At 39.5% G+C, this 18,905-nt stretch overlaps 1 protein-coding gene across 5 annotated transcripts in view; it reads left to right on the top strand.

Annotated features, from left to right (window-relative positions):
- Nucleotides 1-18,490, top strand: part of POC1A (POC1 centriolar protein A) — a 111,055-nt gene extending 92,565 nt beyond the window's left edge. For all 5 annotated transcript variants that reach the window (XM_038411563.2, XM_038411564.2, XM_038411566.2 and 2 more), the window contains 2 exons: nt 2,729-2,869; nt 18,201-18,490. In XM_038411563.2, coding sequence (XP_038267491.1) covers nt 2,729-2,869; nt 18,201-18,299 — 240 coding nt within the window. In that variant the 3' untranslated portion in view covers nt 18,300-18,490. The remainder of the gene's footprint in view (nt 1-2,728; nt 2,870-18,200) is intronic.
- Nucleotides 18,491-18,905: the final 415 nt, after the last annotated feature.

The raw sequence follows: 18,905 nt of genomic DNA, 5'->3' as shown, positions 1-18,905 counted from the left end.
ACTAATGATAGTGTCAGCTAAATGTTGAGGCAGTAGGCTCTTAAACCTTTATTTTTTGACTGTCTCTCTAAATGCGATGTACCAAAAAAAAAAAACCTTTTAAGTATTTTTTCAGGATTATTATAAATTGAACCATTTTTTTTAAAAAAGAAAAGCTGTCAGGTTCTTGCTTTGTTTAAAGGTAAAAGGATAACAGTTTATCAGTACAATTATTTTTCTGCTTCAGTGAGTCAGCTTCTTCTAATGGGTTCTGACATGGAAGTCTGTAAACATTTTAAGTGAAGATTTTGTATAATGTTAGTGTGCTTGAAGCTCAGATACACAGGAATGGGTATGGAGTAACTATAGACCAGTCAATCAAAATATAAAATTAGTTTGGTTAATAACAGAAGAATATTCTTGGTGGCGTGTTTTTTTTTTTTTTTTTTTTTTTTTTTTTTGCTGCTCACCTACTGGGTACATCAAATTTTTCTTTTAGGTAAACTCAGACAAATTGCAGATCTATCAGGTTTCCTTTGGAGTTAATTAGCTTGTGCTAGAGCAAACGTATATTAGTAAACTGTCACTGTTCGGAGTGCAATCCTTGGTGGTTAAACATTCTTGGAGCAGATCTAATATACAAACTGTGGAAATTCTTTGTAGGGCTGTGGTTTCCCCTCTTCCCAACAACTTCTTTGCTTAAAATAAAGCATGTGTACAAATGAGGTTCTGACTTCCTTATCTGTGATCTGCCCGGATGGGCTGCTGATCCATGGACTTCAATGGGGTTCTTCACAAACACTGAATTACACCAGTGGGGTCTTCCAGTGCAGGATCAGGGCCTTATTTTGTATTGAGAAACAGCTAGAAGGAATGTAGGGCACCAAGAAATGCAATGCTTTTTTTGGGATCTGAGTTACTATAGAAAATTCTTTCCTGGGTATCTGGCTGGTGAATCTTGCCTATATGCTTAGGGTTTAGCTGATCGCCATATTTGGGGTCGGGAAGGAATTTTCCTCCAGGGCAGATTGGAGAGGCCCTGGAGGTTTTTTGCCTTCCTCTGTAGCATGGGGCATGGTTGACTTGAGGGAGGCTTCTCTGCTCCTTGAAGTCTTTGAACCATGATTTAAGGACTTCAATAGCTCAGACATGGGTGAGGTTTTTCATAGGAGTGGGTGGGTGAGATTCTGTGGCCTGCGCTGTGCAGGAGGTCGGACTAGATGATCAGAATGGTCCCTTCTGACCTTAGTATCTATGAATTAATACTTAAAACAAATGTTTCACAATTATGCTATTCTAACTTCAAAAGCTAAGGGAATGAATGTGGATTGTTAGGGTGCAGGGCTGTTGATTTTAAAATTTTATTTATTTATTTATTTATTTATTTATTTATTTATTTCAGATGGGGTAAGAACTTGTCCTAGTCTTAAAATTACAGCATTGTTGTATAATGTGTTCAAGTGACTTGCATCAAGTAGGGCTGAAATAGAATAAACAGCATTATTCAGAGAAACAGATTATTAATTCTGTGCTCAGGAATGAAAAAGGCAAGGAGTTATTAGCCACGTTCTACCTAGAGATGCGCCTGAGCAGCATGACTTGGATCTGGATTTCCAGCAATCCAAAGTCAGAGTGCCTGGTTCTCTGGCTTGGACATTTTGCAGTCATTTACACTAGTCCCAAGCAAGTGAAAGATGCCAACATTCTTATTTGGTTATCAATGACCATGCAAGGTGATGGAGGATCGGGGTCTGGGGGTGTCTGGATCTGGAATTTAGGTTCAAATCCATGTAAATTTTTGATCGTTTATGTAAAGTAGTAAGTATTGGAACATTCAGCATCACTTATTCCAGCAGTTAGCTTTTACATTACAAAAAACAGATTTCAGTTTATTTAGTTGACACCAGTTCATTTGTATCCAAAAGGTAGGTAAAGTTGTGGGGCTTGTCTCACATAAAAGATCACCTTTTAAGGAGGATGGGTGTGAGGAGGGAGGGGGAATTTTAGCAAAAATGTTTGAGTTAGGAGTTTATGAAGTGAAATGATCAAGCTTGCATAACAAAAACAGCTGAGATTGAAACGTCAAAGTTGACTTGTTTTGTGAGGAGAGACAGAGTTCAAGATCTAAACAAAATTAAAATGACTGAACCAAACTATGCATGTTTAACTTACATGTGTATTGGAACATTTTTGCTTAATTTTACATGCTTAACTGTAGAAGTCAAGTTTAGTGTAGCCTATAGATCTGAGAAGATAGCTTATTGTTTCCAGTAATATTGATATAAACCTCTCTGCTTTTTACAGTATTGGACTAAAATTGTAGGGGATGTTCATCACCATGGTAACTTGTATATTATTAATAATCATGTTTGTGTGTGTGTGCAAAAGTATACAAATTGTCTCCCTGGTGTGTCTCTCTTCAGGTACACTTCGTATTTCTGTAGCACCTTCCATCCTAGTAGCCCACAACTCTTCACAATCTTTAGTAACTTGAATCATGCATTACTTCCATGAGGTGTAGATATTATCTCCATATTCCAGAGGTTACTTTCCCCAAGTCACACAAGTACATGGCAGCTTTCCTGATTTCTAGCTGTGTGCTGTTGCCTCAACACCATCGATCCCTTTTCATAGCACAGATTCAGTTCTCCAGGACAGATCATACTTCACTGTAACCTATCCCTGAGGCACAAATACTTCTTTTGTCACTTGCATTGTACTAACAAATAATGTCTCTCTGTTTTCCTAGCAATCAGAAATGGATTGTGGTGATCCTCCTGAGAAAAACAAAACACAAGAATCTGCCAGGAACCAGCACCAGCAAGAGGAGGAGACAAGTCTTGCAGATACCCTAGAGCATATTGTGGGACAGTTAGATGTTCTTACTCAGGTATGAAGTGCTTTATAGGTTTGTGATAATAGGTCATCTTCTGTCATCAAGTGAAATATGGACTTTTTGAAATAGATCCTTAAAGTAAAATTGTGAATAGTCTCAAAACTCTTCTGTTTTTCAGAAGCTTATTGGTAAATCTCTGTAAAATGATGGAGAATGTCAAATTTCTGGATTATCTAAAAAGTTGTCACAATATTAAAACCAACATTTTAAGGAGAAATATTGGAAGGACCTGAAGAAGTTTACAGTCCACAAAACCTGTAATTTAAATATAATCCCATCTCCATCTACTAACTAGTATCTTGCTTCATGGTAAAACACAAACTGCTACTGAATTCAACATCTATGGCATATGCATTGTGCAACATTCTACTGGCTTCAGTGAAAGCAGAGTTAGGCCAGTGCTGATGGCTTTTCAAAATCCCATCTTATATTTTATCCCCTTTTGTGGAGCTAATCTTAACTTTTTCAGGGAGTACTTTGAAGCTCCATAGAGAATAATGTAGGGGTGTGTGACCGGAGTCCCATGGGGAGCCAGCTGAGGTCACTCAATTAGGGTAAACTGCAAAGAATGGGGCAGACAACCCCAAAGCTGGTGGATATTTCAATACTTAGATTTACCAAGCCAGCATTAAACCGCTTCTATTATACCTTACTGGTTACTTAGAAGTCCAAAACACACTTCCTTTAAAGTAACCCAGCCTCAGGCCTCCACCTAGTTACCCAAGTCAGATATGATGAAGATTAATAAAATCTTATTTCATCACATAAAATAGTTCTACCAATCCCAAAGGATCGCATACATTACCTTCCATATTAATGAATGTTCCAGATCTTACCCCAATACACGCTTATAGCCAATTCTTATTAACTAAAATTTTTAAAAAAGAAAAGAGAGAGTACGGTTAACAGATCAATATACATACAGACATGAGTTAAATTCTTGAGGTTCAGATTTATAGCAGAGATGGTGAGCTTTGTAGTTGCAAAGAATTCTTTTAGAGTTTAATCCATAGGTTATAGTCCAATATCCAGTATCATGCCCAGGGAGTACTAGCTTAACTGGGATCTCATCTTGAGACTTAAACTTCCCCTGGTAAAGCTTAAGCAGATCTGAGATGACAGGATCAGGACCCAAGCCATTTTTATATAGTTCAGGCTTTCTTTGACAGCTCGGAGTCCCTCAGCGAACAATAGACTCTCATTTCCTAAGCATTGCCCTTAATTATTCACACAGATTAACATAAGCTAATTGCCTGTTTTCCCACCATTTGCAGATGATTCGCTATATATTTCGAAGAGAGATTAATACAGCGACAGCCTATGTTTACAGTTCATTTATGTCTCTTTGATCTCTGAATTAACAGAATATAGCATAGACAGGGACTGTTTAATTACATTGTTGATAACTACCAGTATATATATAAATGCACAAAAACCCAAACATTATCTCCCTATATGTCTTTAAGGATTGAATTTGAGTCATTCATCCTGCAGGATGCTTAACCTTTTCTGGTCATGTGTCACAGGGGGTAGCATAAAATTCTAAATTCAGATCTAGATTATTCTATTAAAATGTATATCAGCAGTAACCTTCACAGCCATTAATTCTTGGTCCTTTATATAAGCACTTTATGCTTTCAAAGCACTGTAAAATTTAAATTTGCAGTGATTACAAATCATACTTTAAAATTAAGACCACTTTCTGTGAATTTACAATCATGTGGGGTTCCAAACACGAAAATAAATATCTTTTTGTCCTTTAAATTTTCCTTCTCCACAATTGTGAAAGCCTGCATGGATCATGGGAGGGGTGGTCTAGTAGCATACTATTTTCTGGAAATTAAGGAAATCTGTGTTCAATTCATATTTTAAAAAAAACCTGGTCAGTAGATTCTACACATGGCATTCTTCAGTTTGGGGAGTGCATCGCTATCTTGCACAAGAGAATTAACTTCAGTTCTACATCCTCAGCCTATAAAATCAGCATAGCTCCATTGACCCCTCCCCTGCTCAAATCCCACTCTTTCCCTATCTCCTTCCATATACTTCAAGTTCCCACATGTTCCCCAACAGCTTCTGTTCTGTTTCTCTCCACCATGCTTCTCCCTTGCACATGTCTGGGTCCCACCGCAGCCCTGTCTTGTGGTGTTTTTTTGTTTTTGTTTTTAAGCATTAATTTTGTTTTAACCACATTACCTCACTCACATCCACAACACACGACTCCTGCCTCCACTAATTCTGCACACTTCTTTAACTCCAACCACAAACATTTAACTGTTGAAAAAATCTTACCACGCTATTCTTACTTACAGTATCACTTAAATAACATTATCTAAACATTACAATACCAGCTTCCTAAAATGATAAACAACTTTCAAACTATTTCCACTTAAAGAATCCCCGCCGTTAAAATGCAACACATCCAAATCCAACACAGCATAACAAAACATAACCAGCAACTAAAAACCAGCCCCACCTCCAACAAAACACCAGTTCAGTTCATCACTCCAGTTAGAAAACTGTAATTTCTTAATGGTAACCATGTGGAATGGAAAGATTAAATATTGTATGTGGAGGTGCAGGGAGAAGGCATGTATTACAGGGTGGTGGATGTTGATGACCTAATGCAAAGAAGATCAATTCATGGTTGTGATTTGGAAAGGCTGAGTGAGAAGATTTAACAGGTGGCTTCGTAGCTATCATAATGGTTACATTTGTGATATGGTGATTCAAGTGCACATACCTGTTCTTTAAGGTATTTTTTGTCTGAGGGGGATATAAAAATAAGAGTCTATATGCATTTATATAAATATAACAGGTTTGTCTCCCTTGTTTCTCATATTAAAAAGAAATCCTGCCATTTTCATAGAATGCAGAAGAATTTGAATGCATCATATCAAAACGCTAATTCTCATTCCAGCTCAGTCTTCTGCTCCTAAGGAACATGAACGTGATTGAAAAGTGTGGAGTTGGGGTGGATTGTCAAAATAGTCCTCGTTTTATCTAAATGTGTTGAATCTTGCAACACTTGCATCTTTAGTGGAAATAGGAAGGTGAAAACCAAAAAACATTTTCTTTCAAAATAACCATAATACTATTCAATAGAAATACAAGAAAACTATCGGGGGGGCAGGAGGAAAGTGCTTTTAGATCTTACTGCTCATCTTTTTCAAACCATTTTGATTTAGCGTATCCAATGTTGTATACATGAATAAAATGGAAGCTACTGGTTTATACAATATTCGTGTGCTTCACCAGTAGTAGGATTGGAATGCATTCTTTATCTTTCATTATGTAATTGTGATACACAATTCTAATTGTTGTGTAATGGGCTCCATTTTTACTGTATAGGTGTTTTATCAGAGGGAAAAATACTGTAGTAAACACGATGTGTGGGGTTTAAAATAGATATATGTAATGCAAACATACCTTTTAAAAAGAAGTTCAGTAACTTCAGAAATTCCAAATGTTATTTTAGACCTAGCAGAGAGAGAGGAGTGGAGGAGGAATAAATTAGAACATAGGAAGTCTGAAAAGATGGTAAAAATAGCTGCATTTAGGGAAAAGTTTTCCAAGCTGTACCTACACCAGAATAACACTAAAATAATTTAATTTTAATGTTTTAATCTTCACTTGACACTGGCTGTATCCTTAGGTGCACCCAGTATAGTTATGTGAAAGTAGATATGTGCACTTAATGATATTAAACAATTCCATAACTCTGTTAGCACTATGATGGTATTGTACCCCTTAGAGTGTGAGACTTTGGCTGAATGAGACAAGACAACACACAACTAAGACTTCAGAGTGCTGCAGGCAGGAACAGTAGAAATAATTACTCTTATTAGCGAGAGGAGAGGCATGTGTGGAGAGGCTAGTGATCAATGGCTTGATGTCTAGTTGGCAGCCGGTATCAAGTGGAGTGCCCCAGGAGTTGGCCCTGGGGCCAGTTTTGTTCCACATCTTTATTAATGATCTGGATGATGGGATTAATTGCACCCTCAGCAAGGTCACAGATGACACTAAATTGGGGGGAGAGGTAAATACGCTGGAGGGTTGGGTTAGGGTCCAGAGTGACCTAGACAAATTGGAGGATTCGGCCAACAGAAATCTGATGAGGTTCAACAAGGACAAGAGCAGAGTCCTGCACTTAGGACAGAAGAATCCCATGCACCGCTACAGGCTGGGGACCGACTGGCTAAGCAGCAGTTCTGCAGAAAAGGACCTGGGGATTACAGTGGACGAGAAGCTGAATATGATTCAGCAGTGTGCCCTTGTTGCCAAGAAGGCCAATGGCACATTGGGCTGTATTAGGAGCATTGCCAGCAGATCAAGGGAAGTGATTATTCCCCTCTATTCGGCACTGGTGAGGCCACACTTGGAGTATTGCATCCAGTTTTGGTCCCCCCACTACAGAAGGGTTGTGGACAAATTAGAGAGAGTCCAGCAGAGGGCAACGAAAATGATTAGGGGGCTGGGGCACATGACTTACAAGGAGAGGCTGAGGGAACTGGGGTTATTTAGTCTGCAGACAAGAAGAGTGAGGGAGGATTTGATAGCAGCCTTCAACTATCTGAAGGGGGGGTTCCAAAGAGGATGGAGCTAGGTTGTTCTCAGTGGTGGCAGATGACAGAACAAGAAGCGATGGTCTCAAGTTGCAGTGGGGGAGGTCTAGGTTGGATATTGGAAAACACTATTTCACTAGGAGGGGTGGTGAAGCACTGGAATGGGTTACCTAAGGAGGTGGTGGACTTTCCATCCATAGAGGTTTTTAAGGCGGGGCTTGACAAAGCCCTGGCTGGGATGATTTAGTTGGGATTGGTCCTGCTTTGAGCAGGGGATTGAACTAGAGGATCTCCTGAGGTCTCTTCCAACCCTATGATTCTGTGATCCTAATAGGAGGCCAAAGGAGGTCAGAAAGGACTGATTTTGTGCTTCTGTGGAGTCAGGCACTCCAAAGGATTTTGGAGTTTTCATTGCAACTCTGGAGGACATAACTAGCCATTTTGTTAGAGTTTGGTTAAATTTACCATTCCATGAGGCCTAGGCCCTAATCATCAGTAGCTCTGTGTATCCATGCAAGGGAGTAAAGGGGTGTAAAGTGCCTCTTCCTGTCTTGTGCAGGCTACATGGACCATGGGTTACAACACTTGGGGAAGGAGGCTCTGCGAAGCCACCACTACATCTCTTTCACACAGGTGGTTGGGGACTGGGAGGAGCCTTGGTGACCAGGTAACATGACCTGTGCTGGATGTAGCCCTGAGGCAATGCCCTCCATCTAGAGCAAGAGTAAACTGGGAAGGAGATTGTGACTCTGAGTTGCAGTCTTCTTCCTGAGCTGCTCTGGTGGCAGCTCATCTGCATGCTGTCTGTTGCCCAGTGAAGTGTCGATCTACTTCTTGACTGGTGTTGCGTGTTTGAATTCAGAGTCCAGATATATAAGCTCCTCTCTCTAAAATACATAAATGCTACTGCATTTCAAGTGGTTCTTAAAAAAAAAAAAAAAAAAAAAAAGTCTGTTGTCTCCATAAAATTAAAGGTACACAGAGAGTCTGCTTGGAAAAAGAACAGGAGTATGTTAGCTGTCTCTTATTGGTATCTTATAACGAACCATTTAATTAATATGCTTGAATAGCACCAGTTAGAAAAGCTTTACTTTCATAAGCAGAACCACACATTTAAGAACACAAGACAGGCTTCCCCTGTGATATTTCCACATACTGTATATTTGCACATTAGTTTCAGTTTTCCCAGGCATTTTAATTGTTTAGCATCAAGGGAGCATTAGTATATTTCTAATATACTATCTTGAGAAGGTTGGAATAAAACTGTGATCATGATGTTCTTTTGTTCCCATTGAATTTACTCAGTTCTAACCTTTTAATTAACATAATGTGCGGAACATGTTGTAGTTGTGATAAACTACTTTGGTTGCAAATTATGCAAACATCACATTGATCTCCTATTCATTTTCTAATGTCTCTTTTTACTTAGCCCATCACTTAAACAATTTATAATGTTCTATCCTAAACAGTGTTTTATGCGGGGGAGAAAAGATGATTTTTCATGACTTTGCAATGCCAAGAGATCATTAGTACTAGTAAACCAGTTGAACATTGTCATCTGAAAGTTGAGAACTGTGCTGCGGCTAACGCACAGTTCTTTGTTCCATGTTGCAAATCTGGGACGTTACGTTGTCTGCTCACCAATTGTCAATACTTTCCCTCCACTGAGAGCAGCTGTAAAGATGAAGTGGACTGCTGTCTACTTATGAGACAGTAGGACTGTTTTGATTCTACTAAGAGGTCTCCTCCTGCCAAACACTAGCTGGAAGTAGAAGTGATGACGCTGTAGAGGCACTATGGCCTGCACAACTGGCCATTCTGAAGTAAGGTTGCTTCTTCAGTGAAGCACGTTAACTAACTCTAGAAAGCTGTATCAGAGGGGACTAGTGGCTGCTGCATACCACTTTTAGCAATGACACAGTAGGTGAATTTGATATAGCTAATGTCTATGATGATGCTTCGTGTTATGCCTGTTAGCATCATGTTATGATGATTTACTCTTGGTCTGTGCAAATGTTTTTAACCAGTATTATATTTTTCTACTTGAGAGTAAATGTTACTCCATCTTCCTTTGTTTACTTTGTAAATGAAGTGGCCTTAAGATGACATGTAAGCAAGAATTGTGTATTTAAAATATTAACTGGAATCACTTTTAGTTTTGATTTACTTTACAAATATTTTATATTTTTTGTATATATAAACATCCTAAATAGGAGTGCTATCCTAGATTTGACCTGCAAAGATAAAAAGATAAAAACTTCAGGCTTTGTTTTCCTGAGCAGCAGCATGACATTCATATCTCTGCTGTTCTCAGAAATGGGCTAAACTTAAAGATGCAGCAATCAATTCAATGGGTTTGTTTATGCTACATTAAAGACCCACAGCTGGCCTGCATCAGCTGACTTGGGCTCAAGGGGCTTAGGCAATGGGTCTGTTTAATTGTGGTGGAGATGTTCATGCTTGGGCTGGAGCATGGGCTGTGGGACCCTGTCCAGGGTGGAGTTGGGAGGGTCCCAAGCCCAGGCTCCACTAAGCAACTACACTATAGTTAAACAGCGCAGTAGCCTGAGCCTTAAAAGCCCAAGTCAGCTGATATGGGCCAATCACAGGTGTTTAATTGCAGTGTAGTCAAACCGAATGTGTCCAGATGAGGAGTTGGAATGAATATTCTCATAACATTTTTATGAGGCAACAAAGATTGTTTTCTTTTGGGTAACTTTTTCATTCAAAACTCATTAGCGCTAGGATATGTTTGATATTCAAATATGTGTTAGTGTGCTATCTCACACTCTTTCCTAGCTGAACTTACAGCTCAAGTATTCCTCTGTAAAACAGAAGGTCAGTGAATGAATATCTCCGCTGCAATGGAAATCTTAATTTGGAATGATTAGCATGCAGGGTTAATGTACTTTGCCATCATCATAAACACTTGCAGTTGCTATTATCAGTAGGACAAATATATGTAACACTAATACACAGTGGGCACCTGCTGGGGGAAATAGCTTCTGTTTTGTGTGTGAAGAAAGATGTGTCTATTCCAAATGAAAATCGAGTTCAGAATCAGGTTATCATAAAAATTCATAAATTGATGAGAGAACCCACCCATAGGAAATAGTTTCATATTCATCCAAACTAATCCTCCATTAAAACCAGGGGAAAAACAACACAGTGAAATTTAGAAGAGTTCCTAAGGCCCTGAGATAATCCACACCAGGAACTAAGGACAGTCTAGGTTGTGTGAGATTAAGGATCATTTCACTTATTCCGGAAGCGATTGTAGAGGGGGTAAGTTGTGGGTTTTTTTTTTTTGGTTTTTTTTTAAATGAAATTCACTAGTATAAAAACACAGTTTGGAGGGGGGGAAATTAGTTTAATTCAAACTGAAAGTGGTCTTCAGAATAAAGTATGTAGTTTAAAATAAGTAAAGCAAAATAATTGTGTTTACATTCAGAAATGTTATTCAGAACACATAATGGATAACAGAGATCAGAGGAGTGGCTTTTAGAAAATACGAAATCAATCAGTTTTGATTCCAGTGCTGTGTTCCTTATTTGAGATCTTTAGGAAACATTTCAGTCTGAAAAACCTCTGAAATACTGGAGGAGCTGTTGCTTTTTGACATCTTAGCATCTAGGTCCTCTAGATGAGGTTATTTTTCATAATTCTCAGTCCTCCCTTTTGACGATACAATAGCTTTGAGCTCTCAGACTCATTCGGGATATTTCATTTCTTTGCAGGATATTGACAGTGCTCTGTATTATATTTTTGTAGCTACTGTTTGCTGGAAGCAACTCTCTGAAATATGCTTGTTTTGATTCCTTTATAATATGGAAATGTGGAAGGTTTTTTCCTTCTAAAACTGCTTAAATACCACCCTTATGCTCCTCATGTTTCACTGTAGTATCACTGCAAGATGCAATCCAAAGATCTGCTCCTGAAAAGTGCTGAGCACCTCCCTTGGGCTGCTGAGGGCCTTCAGCTTCTATTGTCCTTCAATGAGAAGGAGCTCTCGGTACCTCTGAGAAATGGCCTGATGCAATCCCCCATTGCAGTCAATGGGAATCTTTCCATTGACTTCAGTGGGCTTTGGATTAGGCCCGAGGTGCACAGCATCTTGCAGGACTGGGACTTTGGCTTCTAGAAGCTATTACTTTAAACCTGGGCTGTTGTCCATGTCCGCTTACATAAGAAATCTGTTGTGCTAAATATGTTTAAAGTGGTTTGAATGCCTTTAAAATGACTAATTCTGCAGAGCTACTATGAAAATATCAGTGTTTAGATCACTGTGAACTATATTTAGTTATGTATATTCAGTATATATTTGTGGCTAAACTAAAGTAGATAATTTTAGAAGTATATTGTATATATTTCTCTCTGTACTATAAAACAGCATAAACGTCTGAAAGGTCACCAAATAACACATGGGGGAGGAGACCAAAAATCAAAGTTAATAACAACTTCCATCCTTAAATATCCCGTACAATGTCCTTAAATAAAATTCCAATGTAATATTAAGATAATCTAACCAGTAAAGTGCTCTAAAAATGATTGTGTCTTAAATACAATAAAGAATAATTAAGCAAACTCTCATATTGCCACTTTGGTTAAAAATATGACATTACAGTCTACGGTCCTTCAATATGCACTTCCCTCAGAGCTTCAGGTGGGACCTTGCTATAATACAGCATGCACTGTTTTGATGGCATTGAATCATGTGGCCCACTCATCTTAGTTTTTTGAAGCTCATTTTTCTTGGTGTAATTATGACAAAGCCCTCTAGGCTCTGGGGCTTTGAGTTACTTTGTATTTTTTCTTTCCTTTCTTTGATTAGTTTGTATGTTTGGAACTTATCAGTCTTTCCCTAGGGACTCATGTGCAAGGCTTTAGCTACTCCAATATAACATTAACAAGCCTAAATAATATCTCGAAGCAGGCCTTGCTCAGGTAGCTACTTCCAGGTGATACCTTAATCTCAACAATAAATGTATGATTCTGGTAAATATATCATGATTAACACTAGCGCAGTTTGGCCACGTTTGTCATAAGTGTCCATGAGAATTGTGAGGACCTCGTGAAGAATAATGCACCCTAAAACTTCAGCCATAATTTGGGGGGGGTTCATCTTGCTCTGCACCACGAGGCATGGGTCACTTCCAGGTTTAAACTAGTGTAAATAGTGGAGTGTCTGTAAATCATGATTTGAGGACTTCAGTAACTTAGTCAGAGGTTAGGGGTCTATTACAGGAATGAGTGGATTCGGTTTTGTGGCCTGCAATGTGCAAGAGGTCAGACTAGATGTTCATGATGGTCCCTTCTGACAGTAAAGTCTATGAGTCTGAGTCTATGTCTTGACGTTTGTCAGTATAATATTGTGGTGCTTCAGCACCGCTTTTCATATGGCACATACTACCAGGAACATTGGCATGGATATGGAGCACAAACCCTATTCTGTGGGACTTGGATTGTTTCGTACATTAGGTCTAGAAATCTGTGTTGGCCTTATTATACTGATATATTTATGAGATTATGAAAACTGGAGAAGAAAATGAAATAACTTACTTGTAATGCCAAGATGTAATCATTCTAGTGTCTCCTTTGTGCTTTTTGGTTTGAAATCCTCATATCTAAAATTAAGTTATTAGGATGCCTTTAATTCCTTTTCCACTAAAAGATTTTTGCCATTGTGTCCTGTTCTGGTAGATCCTTTTGCTAGAATGAAAACATAGCCTTTATAAATAAACGTGTGTGATGCAGTATAAAATCTTAAGAGGTAGGAATAGGGCTCTTTTGCTATTTGATACAATACATGCTAATGCTCTGCCAAACTTTTCTAAGGTAACATGTTCCAAACTAGGAGGACTTGTGGCACCTTAAAGTCTAACAAATTTATTTGACGATGAAGTGAGCTGTAGCTCACGAAAGCTTATGCTCAAATAAATTTGTTAGTCTCTAAGGTGCCACAAGTCCTCCTTTTCTTTTTGCGGATACACACTAACACAGCTGCTACTCTGAAACATGTTCCAAACTGCGTCCAAAGTACTAGCTTCCACTTATCATAAAACCACCAAACAAGTTTCATCCAAATTGTATTTGAAATAAGAAAGACTTCTCAAGTTAAGAGATCAAGCTGTAAACTCCTCAAATCTCAATTAAAAAAAAGACAGATTCTGTATTATAAAATCTTTAACGATGAGGGTAGTAAGGAAAATACTTAAGGAAAGTAAGGAAAGTCATCTGGCTAGACTGATGCCACTTCCCAACTATCCAGAGGGATGTGTGTTGTTCCTCTTGTGTCTAGATCTGCTGCTGTGTTTCTTGAGGAGTCAGTAGCCGATAGAATTACTAACTTTAGAAATCGCCCTCCACCCTGCTGATAGTCTGCATTACTGCTCTGTGTAGAGGAGGCCTTGGATACTAGTAACTATTTCTGGTGTTTTTCCAGGGTTTATTGGATAAACACCAGTTTCATTTGTATGAGGAGTGTTTTATCGGTGTTTATAACAGAGTTTCTCATTTTTAGGTTTTAACTGATAAAGTAAAAATTAGGGCTGACAAGCAATTAAAAAAAATTAATCACAATTGTGTGATTGATCGCACTGTTAAACAATAATAGAATACTATTTATTTAAATATTTTTGGATGTTTTCTACATTTTCAAATATATTGATTTAAATTACAATACAGAATACAAAGTGTACAGTGTTCACTTTATATTTATTTTTGATTACAAGTATTTGCACTGTAAAAAACCCTAAAGAAAAGTATTTTTTCAGTGCACTTAATTCAAGCACTATAGTGCAATCTCTTTATCATGAAAGTTGAACGTACAAATGTAGAATTGTGTACATAAAAACCTGAATACAAAAATAAAACAACGTAAATTTTGGAACCTGCAAGTCCACTCAGTCCTACTTCTTCAGCCAATCGCTCAGACAAACAAGTCTGTTTACATTTGCAGGACATAATGCTGCCCGCCTCTTGTTGACAATATTACCTGAAAGTGAGAACAGACTTTCTGATGGCACTGTTGTAGCTGGCGTTGCAAAATATTTACACGCCAGATGCGCTAAAGATTCATATTTTACTTCATGCTTCGACCACCATTCCAGGGGACATGGGTCCGTGCTGATGGCGGGTTCTGCTCAATAACCATCCAAAGCAGTGCGGACCGACACATGTTCATTTTCATTATCTGAGTCAGATGCCACCAGCAGAAGGTTGATTTTCTTTTTTGGTGATTCGGGTTCTATAGATTCCGCATTATAGTGTTGCTCTTTTAAGACTTCTGAAAGCATGTTCCACACCTCGTCCTTCTCAGGTTTTGGAAGGCACTTCAGATTCTTAAACCTTGGGTCGAGTGTTGTAGCTATCTTTAGAACTCTCTCATGGGTACCTTCTTTGCATTTTGTGAAATCTGCTGTAAAAGTGTCCTTAAAATGAACATGTGCGTGGTCATCATCCGAGACTGCTGTAACACGAAATATATGGCAGAATGCGGGTAAAACAGTTCTCCCCCAAGGAGTTCAGTCAAATATTTAATTAACACATTATTTTTTTAATGAATGTCATCAGCATGGAAGCATGTCCTCTGGAATGATGGCCGAAGCGTGAAGGGGCATATGAATGTTTAGCATATCTAGCATGTAAAAACCTTGCAATGGTGGCTACAAAAGTGCCATGCAAATGTCTGTTCCCACTTTCAGGTGACATTGTGAACAAGAAGCGGGCAGCATTATCTCCTGTAAATGCAAACAAACTTGTTTATCTTAGCAATTGGCTGAACAAGAAGTAGGACTGAGTGGACTTGTAGGCTCTGAAGTTTTACATTGTTTTGTTTTTGAGTGCTGTTATATAACAAAAAAAATCTACATTTGTAAATTGCACTTTCACAATAAAGAGATTGCACTACAGTACTTGTATGTCGGTTATTGAATGAACAGGGAGTTTGAAGTGTTCTCTTACTGGTTTTTGAATGTTGTGATTCCTGCTGTCAGATTTGTGTCTATTTATTCTTTTGCGTAGAGACTGTCTGGTTTTGCCAATGTACATGGCAGAGGGGCATTGCTGGCACATGATGGCATATATTATGTCGGTAGGTGTGCAGGTGAACGAGCCCCTGATGGTGTGGCTGATGTGGTTAGGTCCTGTGATGGTGTCCCTAGAATAGATATGCGGACAGAGTTGGCACTGGGGTGTGTTGCAGGGTTTGGTTCCTGGGTTGGTGTTTTTTGTTGTGTGGTGTGTGGTTGCTGGTGAGTATTTGCTTCAGGTTGGGAGGCTGTCTGTAAGCGAGGACTGGCTGTCTCCCAAGGTCTGTGAGAGTGAGGGATCATCCTTCAGGATAGATTGTAGATCCTTGATGATGCGCTGGAGAGGTTTTAGTTGGGGGCTGTAGGTGAGGGCTAGTGGTGTGCTCTTACTTTCCTTGTTGGGCCTGTCTTGTAGTAGGTGACTTCTCAGTATGCTTCTGGCTCTGTCAATCTGTTTCTTCACTTCACCAGTTGGGTACTGTAGTTTTAAGAATGCTTGATAGACATCCTGTAGGTGTTTTGTCTCCGTCTAAGGGAGTGAAGCAAATGCGATTGTAGCTTAGAGCTTGACTCTGGACGATGGATTGTGTGATGTGGTCTGGATGAAAGCTGGAGGCATGTAGGTAAGTATAGCGGTCAGTAGGTTTCCAGTATAGGGTGGTGGTTATGTGACCATCGCTGCTTAGCACTGTAGTGTCTAGGAAGTGGATCTCTTGTGTGGACTGGTCCAGGCTGAGGTTTTGCAGGAGTGAGTGGGTGAGATTCTGTGGCCTGCGTTGTGCAGGAGGTCAGACTAGATGATCAGAATGGTCCCTTCTGACCTTAGTATCTATGAATCTGTGAATCTCTGATGGTGGGGTGAAAATTGTGCCTGAATAAAGACTGGGAGTGGATGGGTCATTACAAAAACGAATTTCCCCCTACTGTTACTCACGCCTTCTTGTCAACTGTTTGAAATGGGCCACCCTCATTACCACTACAAAAGTGATTTTTCCTCCCTTGGTATTCTACTGTTAATTGAATTGTCTTGTTAGCACTGACTCCCCACTTGGTAAGGCAACTCCCCTCTTTTCATGTACTGTGTATATATACCTGCTACTGTATTTTCCACTCCATGCATCTGATGAAGTGGGATTTAGCCCACGAAAGCTTATGCCCAAATAAATTTGTTAGTCTCTAAGGTGCAACAAGGGCTCCTCATTGTTAATGCTTTCTATATCTAATATTTCAATATTACCAACTGCTCCAGTGTCCTTGAAATGCACTTTTACATTGCTGACTGTCTTTGATTACTTCAATGTAATCAATAAATGACTTCCAGCAGAAAATTTTATCTCCATGTAATTTAAAATTTGCTTCCTGCACACTTTGCATGTCTGTATCTAGATTTTAGAGCTATGAGAAAGAGCTAGTGGTGATCGTATTTATAAGGCATTAATCAGTCTCTTTAGAGGACACAAATACAATGTTAAGATAAGCATGTGACGGGTTGCCCCCTTTTAAGATGCCACCTGATGTGCTGGAATACCACTGAGCCCACCTGTTCCGCCAGCCTGGGCTCCCTTTACCCTGTCTTGCTGAGCCAGGCTATTAAGCCTCCTCTAGCACACACACAGGCAGGTCCACACCCAACTGCAAAATGACATACACTGAGATCAGCTCTGGGAAGCCTCAGCTAAGGGATTTGCCCCAGCACTCAAGTATCCACCTCCCTTGGAGTGCAGACCCAAAGGTATATTGTCTTGCACTGTGGAGAAATCTATACAACGCAAGCTAATAAATTTTCCCCTTCCCTCAATGTGGAGGAAGGTATGAACAACTTCTTGTCCCCCGGTTAGAAATTACAGAAACTGGGTTTAATAATAAACAAAACAAATTTTATTAACTATAAAAGGCAGATTTTGAGTGGTTAAAGGGGTAGCAAACAGAACAAAGCAGATTACTAAGCAAATAAAACAAAACACGCAAACTAAGTTTGATTCACTAAAGAAACAGGTTACAAAATGTAATTTCTCACCCTAAATATTGTCACATTATAGATTACAGAAAGTCTTGAAAGGCAGCTGCACTGGCCTGCAGCTTGAGACTTCAGGTATTTCCACTCACAGACTGGATGTCCTCCCAACCTGGGTTCAGCCCTTCTCCCCTCAGTTTAGTTCTTGTTCCCAGGTGTTTTTCAGTGTCTCTTTGGATGGGGAGGCAGAGGGGAACCACAATGATGTCACTCCCCTGCCTTATATGTAGCTAACTGACACAGTAATCAGGAAAGGAGAAAAGAATTGGAACTAAGACATGAAATCAAAGATAACAGGTCAAAAAAGGGACTAACTACTCAAAACACCTGTATGTCAGGGGTTTTAAGTGTACACCTATTACATGAGCTCTCTGGTATTTGGCCTTTTAGAAGCAGAAATTGTCTATGTGTAAAGGGAGACAACACTCCACCAAAAGGGGGGAGGGAGTGAAGAGGAAATCTGGGCCCACGCTTTGAAAGTGCTCAGCATCCATAACTAGGGCCAGATTTTCAACTGAGCTTGGCAGCTCCTGTTATCCTCAATACAGGTTGCTGAGCTTGAAGCCTCTTTGGAAATTGTGATCGTGGAGTATAGCCCTGGAATAGCTTGTGGTACGTTATATTTAGCATCTGTGCTAAGCAGTAAGCGTACAGCATGTGGCTTATCTTCATATATCACTCAGCAGCACTCTTTATTTTATTATTTCCCTTTGCAGACTGTTTCCATTTTGGAGCAAAGACTGACACTGACTGAAGACAAGCTGAAGGAGTGTCTTGAGAATCAGCAGAAGCTCATGCATGGTAAAGAGAATTGATTCCACGAGGGGCTGATAAAGCCAGAGTTGTCTGGAGGCTTGGGGTTTTGTTTGTGTGTTTCTAATACTTTGGATGAATCATTTTTAACAGATGGAATCACTTATTTTATTAAAATAAAATGTACAGCCAATGGCATCTGTAAATACACATTTTTGTTACTGTAAGAATAAAATTCTCTTATTTCACTAAACACAGCTAACAATTTGTGATCCTTTGAGTTAACTCCCCGTTGAGCAGAGGCAGAGCTTGCCCATGGGGGGCCCTACACAGGAATATTTTTTGCCTTCACAATACATAATAAAATGCGAATAGGGGGCCCCTATGAGCTGCTCGGGGTCCTAAGCAATTACTTAGCGCTGGTCTATACTAGAATCACTACAGCAGCACAGCTGTACCCATGTAACTGTGCCACGGTAACGCTGCTAAAGCAGATGCTGTATGCCGACAGGAGAGAGCTCATCGGCATCCTGTCAGCATCATTACTCCACCTCCCTGAGTGGCAGTAGCTTAGGTCACTCAGGGGTGTGGCTTATTCACACCCCTGAGCGAAGTAAGCACTAATGTGTACAAGCCAGAAGTTTGCTTATGCCTAGCGCTGGCACTGC

This window comes from Dermochelys coriacea, chromosome 7 (assembly GCF_009764565.3).
Source record: "Dermochelys coriacea isolate rDerCor1 chromosome 7, rDerCor1.pri.v4, whole genome shotgun sequence".
NCBI classification, from domain to species: Eukaryota; Metazoa; Chordata; order Testudines; family Dermochelyidae; genus Dermochelys; species Dermochelys coriacea.
Note: the sequence above shows the minus strand (reverse complement) of the source record. Positions and strands in the feature narration are given on the sequence as shown.